A 10,872-nucleotide genomic window follows, 5' to 3' on the forward strand; every position below is an offset into this window, starting at 1 on the left:
TTTTTTTTCCTTTACCCAAGGGGGAAAAATTTTTTTTTTTTTAGGTTTTTTGTTCCTTTTTTTTTTTTCCTTTACCCAAGGGGGAAAAATTTTTTTTTTTTTAGGTTTTTTTTTTTTTTTTTTTTTTTCCTTGTTCGTAACTGGTCTTTGTTTTTGTACATTTGGAAGGATTGTGAAATAAAAGGCCCACAAAACCTAAATGACTTGTACAATCTTGTTTCTGGTGTTTTTATTCTGCTGTGACAATTCAAAGCTTTCACCAAATAATTATTTAAAGAGCCGGAGAAGATTCTACAACGCCACATTACGGCCATTGTAGATGGAAGGAAAAGGAGCACATTTCTGCCCCAAAAATCAGAACCTTTCTAAAAAAACAAGGAAATTTGAGTTTGAAATGTAAAATTTAATAGAAATTTTGAGCTTTCTAGTAAATTTCTAATTCTCGAATAAAAATACTTCAAAAGGTGAATATTTAAAACTAATCTTTGGCAAAAGGTGAACAGAGGTTTTTGTTTTTTTCCCCCCATTAATTTATTTTCAGAGTTGAACTATTTTGTGTACACCAACAATATGGCAAAAATGAGTTGGAACTGAACTAACATCTCTACTGCAATATATAAAACCAAACCTATAAAATGAGTTGCAAGTGTAAAATGTTTAGGTAGCCTCAAATCAAACATCCTTTCTAAAAAATTTTTAATTTAAATTTAGTTTCCACTAGCTGCTGTTCAAAATGTCTCGGCATATTTGACTAATTTAATTGGGGAAGATTTCCAGTAAATTAAGTAACATGAGACTGTTTTGATAGATGACCGAACACAAACCTGTGAAATAATCTTTTGTCGCAGTAACTGACGTAATGCTCCATCCCACCACGAGGCGGTGCTGAGATGGAGCACTTCTGATAAACCATGAACGAGGAAGAGAACGGAGTCGGCAGGGAACTTGTTCGGGCATGATCCTGTTGTCCACGTGCAGCTTCAGAAGGTACGTAACGATTCAGGATTTCTTTTTAAAAGGTTAACTGATTTTAATTGTTACAAACGATAACAAATGACATATATTGAAAACACGATGATTTGACGTTTATTTGTCATATCTGTTAAGTGTTTTTTTTTTCCTTTTTGTAGCTCATTTTGTTATACGGCTGTACCAATTTGCATTCACATATCTACAGTTTAAAGTTAATCGAAGCTACTAACAAAACTATAAACGATATAAATGACTAAACTACATCTTCATAAACTGTATACGTCAGTGTTCAATTCGGCTTATGTCCTGTTTGTCAAAATTAATATTTTGAAAGGAAATTACGTGGTGATGTGGAGAATATGTCACAATTCGCTTCGTGATCAATAAATATAACTAAACTGAAAAAATTTATTCAATTCTGCTTGGCTTTTAATTGGCTTTGAGCGATACTTGGAGTGATACTTGGAGTTTGTGTAAAAGTGTAAACTCGGCTTAATTTTTATGAATGTTGTCCTCACATTGTAGCCTCTGTAACACAAAGTAACATTTTTGTGACTATAGTTAATACTAATTCTTCCTTTCTGACTTTTTCCGCGCCAGATGTGACCATGAGACACTTATTACATGATGTCCGATCCGTCAAAAAGAAATAAAGTATCACACGGCTTTCTTGGCAACTATAGGTATCTGTGCAAGAAGTCCATGACGATTCGTGCAATGGAGAGCACCGTAGCCAGGAAGAAACACCAAGATGTGAACGCTACCTCCAGCAGAAGGAGGAGGAGGAAGAAGAGACCCCGATCCCTGAGCGAACCCCTGGAAGCAAACGCGCTGATGAAGAAGGCGAAATTAGTCGAGCCGAACACGGACAGCACTTTAAACTCCGCGCCAGAGCCGGACCACCGCAGTGTGACGGCAGTGCTCAGAGACAGCTGGGAGGTTGACAGCGGTTTCTCCGAGAGCAGCCCCCCCGCCAGCGGCCGCAGCTCCCCCTTCCTCGGTCCGAGCCCCCCGGCTTCCTCCGTGGTGGCGCTGGACTGCGAGATGGTGGGCACCGGGCCCGGCGGCCGCTGCAGCGCACTGGGCCGCTGCAGCATCGTCGACTACCATGGCAACGTCTTGTACGATAAATATGTCCGACCGTGTCAGCCCGTCACGGACTTCCGAACGCCCTGGAGCGGGATCCGCCGGCACCACCTCCACAACGCCGTACCTTTCGCCCAGGCCCAAGAGGAGGTAGGGCTCTTCCGGTTCACCTCAAGATCTATTACAGATGCTTGTTTTTAATGCATATCTACCAGCTACCCAAATCTATAACGGTGTATAAGGGCATATCTTCCTTAAAAAGTAAAACTGAATTTTTCTTGAAAATTTCAGAAATGTTGTAGAACAAACAACTCAGCTTCAAAAATCAAAAATTTGTGAAAAAAAAAAAATCATAAATTGTGATTAATCTTAGAAATTTTATATAAAAAACTTGGAAATTTAAGTTTCAGAAACTGAAAATTTGCAAGACAAAACTGACAATTTTATATTAATCTCAGAAATATTCAAGGGGGAAAAAAATTCTGAACTCCAGAAGTCAAACGTTTGTGAGAAAAAAAAAACAACTTTAAAAATTTTAAATTTTATTTAAAAATTAAATTAAAAATGCCACTTAGCAATTTACTAATTTTATTTACGCACAACTTTTAAGTTACACGCACAATTTTTTTGTATTTTGCGTACACATTATTTTTGATAGCTTTCTTACCCCATATTTTGAGAAACTTCGAAAATTAATAAAAGTGGAACTCTTTCAACTTTTGAAACTAAGAAAATTTCTGGGGTATATTTTTTTTCTATAGAACTTCTAAAATTTAGAGATTTTTGGTGGAAATGTACTCCCTTTTTTTCTGTCTGAATCTGTTTTACCAAGTAAACTGAAGTTAGAGCCTCTACTTTCAACCAAATATTCTTTGGTCCAAATGTTTTCCCTATAGCTCTGTCTGTTTATACATCTTTTGTTTGGCTGGTGTTTAGTTAAGACCACAGGGAAAATCTTATTTTCATAAACATAAGTAATTGTTCTCCATAGCTTAAAAGACGGCCATTTTTAATCTAACAAACCATCTGTACTGGGTAAAATGGTATAATTCTCCCGCTGCAGATCCTCGCTATACTTGAAGGCAAGGTGGTGGTGGGTCATTCCATCTACAATGACTTTGAGGTGCTGAACATGGACCATCCCAGTCACATGGTCAGAGACACCAGTACGACGCGCCACCTCCAGCACCTGGCTGGGTTCCCTCATGGACGCCGCTCTTCTCTTAAGCTGCTGGCCAACAAGCTGCTGAACCGGAGGATCCAGGTAAGAGCTGTGGACTTAACCAGTTCTCACTTTCTGTGGCTACTTCTGTGAAAATAATTGGTCAGCAAAATTGGTTTTCATCATGCTTGAGAGCTTCTCTGGGTCAGTGTATCCATTAGCATGTTCATAAACTCGCCAAGTGTGCTAACATGCTAACCATTTTGCACCACCTACTAGTGGTGCGTCGATAAATCAACCACTGTTTAATTTGTAGGTTTTACGTAGGTTATTTTTCTCCTGGGAATTTTCGGTTAGGGAAAAGTTTGAGTTACACTATTGGAGAATTGAAAGGTGGCTATACTCTTAAATATATAAGTAAAAGAAATAAATCTCGGAGACGTAGTTCTTGTTGCTAGGCCATAGACGAGCCGGAGATTTATTACACTACCACAGATTCCTCATTACAGTTTCATCAGTTCAATATTCAAAAATATTCCAAAGTCTCAACAAAAAATCTCCCCGTATTCTTAACATCACCCTTTTTTATACATTCTCATCTTCACTGTTGTGAGTTTGGAAAGTTTCAACCAGTGGCGTTGCTACTCTTGATTTGCGTAAAGATTCTAATGTGCCTTATACTAAGTGTGTATTGGACGATCTTTAAAATATTTGAGACCTCATGAACTCAACATCTGCTCCATTTCAGAATTGCTGAATAGACCAATTTATTTCAGATTGTTGATCTTATTTGGTCTTTGCACACAAATAAGATCAACACGCATTTGGTAGATGATGTTTATTGGGAGTAACACAACCTTCCTGCTGTCACACTAACTGCGCTGCCCCCTGTTGGCTGCTCCATCCAGGCTGGGAGAAGGGGCCACTGCTCGGTGGAGGACGCCCTGGCCGCACTGGACCTCTACAAGCTGGTGCAGGGCGCCTGGGAGCAGGAGATGGAGAGGAGGCTGGGTGACGAGCCGACCGTCCACCCCATGGATCACTACATGCAGGACGAGTTCTGGCCGGACGAGGTCCTGACAGACGGCCTGTGACGACCATTCACCACTTCATGTCGAACTGTTGGGATCTCAGATTCAACTTCCTGAGGTGCAATAGAAACTTCAATGGCGGAATTTTTCATCTTTTTTCCCCAAGAAGAAAAGGTTACAGCGAGTAAAGCGTTTTTACTTCCTTGTTGTGACGCTGAAAGTTAAATCATGGTGATTTCTGTCATATTTATTATTAAAAACTTGATTGTATTTTGAATTAATGGTGCAGTTAAAGTTGAGGTTACAGTTCTCTGTTTTCTGCTTTTGCCTCAAAGGTGAGAAGCAACAGAATGTTTCTCCATGCTGAGTGGAATTAAAGATGGATGAAACATTCATTCATTCATTCAGTCATAACAAACTAGTTGAACTACTAGTTTGGTGGAGGTTAACCGATGCTATTGGATGTGATGTAAACAGGTTAAACCAGACTCAGCCTAGAGAGAGCGGCGGGTTCTGCTGCTCTCAGGTGGATTTGCAGCCATTCATAGGCGGAGTTTGAAACGTGATGGTTACCTCTTCATTACCTCTGGTTTTATGCTGTCCTTCAGGATGTGAAAAATAAAGCAGTTTGGTTCAAATCAGTGTGACGTGGCTTTTTATATAAAGTACATTTAGACTTACACCAGTGTATTATGGCCTTTGTAGATAGAAGGGAAAAAGAGTCAATTTCCATCAAAAAACTGAAAAGTTTTTTAGATTAATCTCAGAAACTTTCTACAAAAGTTTCAGACTTTGTTTTCTCTACAATCCATAATCTACTGTTGTAGTGCTGTACATCAATATCACATCTTTCATACAAGCTGCTGAGCAAAGTGCTTTTACTGATTGAAAACAGCCTGTTGTACTCCCTAAAAAAATAAAAGCAGGAAAAATTGAAAAATAAAATGACGATAAGTGGATTATTTAAAAATTAAGAATGAAATTGTTTAACTACAATTATAGATTAATAGGCTTAAGTTTGCTAGTTAGTGTAGCCACTGATTAACAGTGTTTTCTTAAGCAACATACACTGGGATGATTGACAGCTCTAAGACCCTCCCCCTCACTCTGATTGGTTGTTTCTGACAGCTGTGTATTTCTGTAGAGGGCAGAGGACCTCAGACATGGACGGCTCAAAAAAATGTGTTTTTAAAAAAACCCATGAAAGTTAAATACCGCTGCTTTCTCAGGACGAATATAAATATATGAAATATTGAATCTTTCTTCATTTTGAGTCTCGAATATAGGCTGGAACAAAAAGGACAGAATCTAAGAGGAAATGGGAACAGAAAAAGAAATGAGATGGATTCAGAGTAGATTGAACGTCAAATAAAAGCATTTTTTGAACAAAATAACTCGGGTAAAAGTTGGATTAAAAATGTTTTATTTATGGAAATGTCCTCCTCAGGACTTAGGGGAGTTTATTGCAAAGGTGAGGCTCTTTAGGCAGCATCGCCAGATGTTTCACTTTGCACTTTAGGAATAGGCTTTAACACATTTCATTTAACCAAAGGAAGACAGTAAAACAAAACACATTTCCAAAACTACTAGTGTACACATAAAGAACACATAATTTTAAGAACTCCACCTGCCATCCATCTGAAGATTTCCCTTTCTCAGCTCCATAAAACACCTCAGTGTCTTCTGCTGTTGAGAAATATTTGAAGTGTTGTCCAAAATCAGCTGGTGGGAGTCTCACAAAGAGCTGGACCGGGAAATGACATCATTTTATGTCCAAATAGGTCACAAAATTCACCTTTGTAAGGTTGGACAGAGCCAGGATTATTCCCTAATGCTGTTTAAACACTTAGTATCACAAAGAGGTATTAATCCACTGAAAACAATATAGATTCACCTTAAAATAAACACTCAACTCTGCCCACGCCGTGAATTAGTGCGTTACGGATTGTTTTGTAAGTGTGAGCAGATAAAGCCGCTTTGTGACAAGTTGGGAGAGCAGTGGCCCTCTTTTATTCCTTAAATAGCTTTACACTGTTCTCCCTCGAACACACACACACACACACACACACACTTTCCAACAATAAAAATACAGATTTCGGAGCGAAGCCCCCGGGGGGAACAGAGCGCCATTGTTTGTCAGATCCTTCTAATTTCGCCCCCTGAGCCTCTTTATGGAGCCGATTTAGCAGATTACTGGCCGGGTGCCCGCTGGGGCCAGCGGGGTCAGCGAGGGTGAGACCGACAAGAAATGACACCCCAAAAGCAGAATAATCTCAGATATTTTTAGATATGTAATTATATTTTCTTGTACTGGATCCTTACAATCGAGATGTAAAGGTGATTATTGTATGACTGTCTATCGGGAGACAGCTGCCGTACATATAAGAACTATAATGTTACCTCTGGGATTGTTTTGATTCCGTGTTTGCAGAAGTCTAAACTGAAATAGAAAAAAAAAAATTCTATATATATATATATATATATATATATATATATATATATAGTTCCAAACAGATTAATCGATATGAAACAGGGGTCGGCTTAGGTTGAAGATTGTTTTTTTTTCTCCCTCACTCTTTGGAAAAATTAAATCAATATTCAAACATTTTTCTTGAAATATTTTATATAAAATTTAATTAATTTATTTATTTTTTAAATTACATCAACAAAACTGCGCGGAAGAAAACAAACATTGTGAACACACCATCCCCAGAGTGAAACATGGTGGCGGCGGCATCATAATGTGGGGATGGTTTGCTTCAGCAGGGTCAAGGAAACCGGTCAGAGAAGCGAAGAGGCTGGATGGAACTAAATGCACAGAAAATCCTTGAGGAAAACCTGCAAAACACTTGAGACAGTAAGGAGGTTTACATGGCAGCAGGAGATCAGGAGGCTGAATATAAATGCATACTACGTATAATCGCACGTTGTTCAATTACATGCTACAATTAAATGATTTTGGAATGTGATCCTCCAGAACCACAACCAAACATGGAGAAGAAGCATTCGGACTTTATGCTCCACAAATCTGAAACAAACTTCCAGAAAAACGCCAAACTGCCAAAACAGGCTGTTCAGTGCTGCCTTTGATTAATAACAACTGGAACTATGACCAATGTACTTGACTTATATTTGCTCAATTGACAAAATGGAGCGTTTATAATTGCTTGTTTAAAAATGAGCTGCTGTGTAATGTTGCTGAAATGTTTTGTACAGATAAACTTCACCCCTTCTCGTCGTGGGTCATTCAAAATACAAACGTTTCAAGTTGTAACATGAAGTTTGAAAGAACCTTAAACGGTATTAATAAATGTGAATCAGACCAACAGAGGCTCCACTTGTCCGTCACTTGTCACATTTAAATCCTCCTGGTATCTGATCGAATCCCAACGTTTGTTCGAAACATTACATTACCAGAAAACGTGCGCCGGCTTCCCTTTTCTCAACAGGAGCTCCTCCGCCCGCCTTCCCCTCACACCTAGTGCCACTTTCACGCTGATTGAATGGAGACACGAAGAAAAAGAAAAAAAAACTAAAATCTGCTGGCCGTAATCTGGTGTGACGCCACTAATCCCAGCACTACAAAATCCCAGGTCCCTTCCACCTCTGGTCCACACCGACCGCTGCCACTCTCCACCTTCTCCTCCACATCACCATCAGGTAAGCTTCCTCTCCTCAGCATCTTCATCCTCCTGCTGTAGACGTCAGGCAGAAATTAAAACCATTCCCTTCAATCTTTCAGTTCCACAGAAAAGTGTTTTTCATCTTGTTAGAAAGATTTTATTGTTGGTTTTCAGTCATTCCTACATAAAGTCTTCATGCAATATTAAATTATTTATAAAAAATACTTTTAAACTTTCAATAAGTGTAGTACTGAGATGTTAACAAACCAAAAACAACTATATTAATGTCCACTGAGTTCACAATTAACCTAAAAGGGCCTGAAACCTCCTGACAAATCCTCCAGAAATAGGCGAGCACCAAATATAGTTCAGTCAGGTTACCCTGAGAGCCGGAGGATGGAATAAAGGGGATTAATATGGAAGCACAGAGTGTTGATTGTTCTCTCATTTACAGGAATTCACAAAATCCCTGTTTTTCTGCAGAACGCGTAAAGCCGATCGGAAGAGCAGGAAGCATGGCTGTAGTCGTAAGTATTTTCCCACATTTACTCTGTTAAAGCTGCTTCTAAAACTGTGTGTGTGTGTGTGTGTGTGTGTGTATGCGTGTGTGTGTGTAAAATAACTCTTAAGTGTGTGTAAAATAACTCTTAACTTGATTTAGGCATAGTTTGTTAGCCATTGATCAACACATCAGGGTCAGTTTTCTATTTTTAAATATTAATAAAACATTTTAAATTTAAATTTAAAAGATACCCTCATCAAAAACAAGCTTGCAACAGGATATGACATCACGTAAGGCAACTGATTGGAGGCGTTAGTAGTTTTCTCCCTTTTGATTTAATGGAGGTGCTTGCTTTCATTCTGCGCAGCTAAAGCCAAATATTACAGCCATTCGTGCCAAAAAAGTCCCACATTTTTCGGGTTTCACTGGAAGGAACTGTAACTCTCTAATGCGTTTGCATTTATTCATTGTATAAAAGGTAAAAACGTGTCGAATTTGGTCAGATGGAAAATATTAAACTGGAATATTAAATTGTTTTTACTAGCTTAACTTCTGAAGACGACCAATGTCGCGATTTGCTTCAGCTTCGCCAGCTGCGACGGCATTCCTCATCACCTTGGAATCAAAAGCAAAACAAAAAAAAAGAAACTAAAAAACTTCAGCATCCACATTGAGATCAGTCATGATATTTACTAATGAAAGCTCACTGGCTTGATTCTTGTGCCTTTTGTGATGTCACTTCCGCCAAAACAAACACAGGAGTTTCAGTTAGGTTTTTTTCTTCAATAAACCTTTTATTTTTTTCTTCTTTGTTTAATCCCGTAGCTCGAAATCCACACTTTATCAAGATGTGTTTTTACTGTGAGTGCACATTTGTTAGAGAGAGAAAAAAACAAAACAAAACAAAACACTGTATGGCATCTTTAAAATCTTGGTCAAAATTAAAGGAGGGAAGGAGCCGTGACTGAACGACAGCCACTAGCAGCTACGGTAGCCTGAGCTTCTAATCTGGTTTCCTGGTTCACACGTCGTCCTCGGTGTGCATTTACAGGCTTTCCTGGACTCATGTGAGCAAGATTAATAAAAATCACACACACACACTGAGGCCTATTGATTATGGTCCAATAACACTGAAGAACAGGCTTTCCTACCCATGTGGATTAGATGTCTGAAGCTCAGAGCACAACCAGCTCATGTGACAGAATTATATGGACATAGAAAAGCGTTTAGCTTCATCCAGAGCTCTGCACTGGCTAAAGGTTTCATTTTAGGTCTTGAAGAAGTGTGTTCAAGTGTGAATTATTATACAAAAAAGAGAAGTAAATTTCCACCAAAAAAACTCCAAATTTTGAGATTAATCTCAGAAATTTTCAAGAAAAAAAACTTGGAAATTTCAGACTTCAAAAGTCAAACAAGTTTCCAATTTTTTTTAAGGTTTTATTGGCTCTAGTGGCCTTTATTTGACAGGAAAATGGGAAATGAGAGAAGGGGAGGACATGCAGCAAGGGTCGCCAGGTTGGGACTCGGGCCTGCAACAGCCATGTCGAGGGCTAGGGCCTCCATATGTGGGTTGTGCTTAACCCCTGCACCACCACAGCACACCCCAATTTTCTGAGATTTTTGACCGAAACTTACTATCTATGTACAATGGCACTAATACGCCAAGCGACTTGTCTTGTGGGCTCCAATAACTTCCAGACGTATCTGTGTGATGGCGTCTCGTACACACTCCGTATTTTTGATTTAGAGAATATCCAAGATGGCGTCGTGCCAAAAGCGCTCCTGGATGCAACGTGTGCAGAGCTTTATTAATAAGAATAAAATGACTCCATTTCCACATCTCATGTACCTTTAGAAACATGAACACAGTTGGGTGTTCCAACAGAAAAATGATCTCTAACCTAAATCTGTTAAAAATGCATGGACTGCATTTACAGGCTGAGTCCGTATGGAAAACCAGAATCGCTAAATGAGCTCTACCGTTTCTGATAGTAGAAGTGGTGAAACCACTAGCTACTTGCTAAAGAGGATTTAAACCAAACATTCATAGGGGTGTATGGTGATTTTGGTAAGTGTTGTGCAAACATTTTACCAGCATTGTAAGCACAGGCATAAATCCCAGGGGGAAGCCGGGGGGAATTTTGGAAAAGGCTAGAATTGTTCCCCCTAAAGAAATCATGAAAGAATCCCTTGTATTTAAACAATATCAATATAAAAATGCAATAGAAACAAAGAACAAAGCAAATCTGCCTTCCATCTAAGAAAAAAAATAAGAATTATTTTTTAGGTCCCCCCACTATTGTTAGAACAATGGTTCAGTCCAAAGTGTAAGAGGAGCAACAGCTGCACTGTTGAACGGCACAGCCTCCGTTAGCTAGCTGTTAGCTGCGGCTCTGCAGCACTAACAAAAAACCCTCCAGTAAATAAATACTTAAAGCGAAACGTTTTATTTACTTTCACTGCTCAATAGAAAGAAACACATTGACAATACACAGT

The 10,872-nt window shown here is 38.9% G+C and overlaps 2 protein-coding genes across 3 annotated transcripts in view; both read left to right on the plus strand.

Annotated features, from left to right (window-relative positions):
* Positions 1–879: 879 nt before the first annotated feature.
* isg20 (interferon stimulated exonuclease gene) lies at positions 880–4,892 on the plus strand. The gene is made up of 4 exons (XM_015054720.1): positions 880–987; positions 1,573–2,208; positions 3,122–3,322; positions 4,129–4,892. The coding sequence occupies exons 2-4, from the start codon at positions 1,597–1,599 to the stop codon at positions 4,312–4,314; spliced, it is 999 nt and encodes a 332-aa protein (XP_014910206.1). The 5' UTR covers positions 880–987; positions 1,573–1,596; the 3' UTR covers positions 4,315–4,892.
* Positions 4,893–7,814: 2,922 nt separating this feature from the next.
* rlbp1b (retinaldehyde binding protein 1b) overlaps positions 7,815–10,872 on the plus strand; it is an 11,307-nt gene continuing 8,249 nt past the window's right edge. Inside the window, exons 1-2 of one of the 2 annotated variants that reach the window (XM_015054718.1) lie at positions 7,815–7,911; positions 8,329–8,401. In XM_015054718.1, the coding sequence (XP_014910204.1) occupies positions 8,390–8,401 (12 nt within the window). In that variant the 5' untranslated portion in view covers positions 7,815–7,911; positions 8,329–8,389. The remainder of the gene's footprint in view (positions 7,912–8,328; positions 8,402–10,872) is intronic. The other variant, XM_015054717.1, reaches the window with a different exon arrangement.

The sequence above is a fragment of the Poecilia latipinna genome, unplaced genomic scaffold (genome assembly GCF_001443285.1).
Source record: "Poecilia latipinna isolate Pla-1442-1.1 unplaced genomic scaffold, P_latipinna-1.0 Scaffold1273, whole genome shotgun sequence".
Taxonomy (NCBI): Eukaryota; Metazoa; Chordata; class Actinopteri; order Cyprinodontiformes; family Poeciliidae; genus Poecilia; species Poecilia latipinna.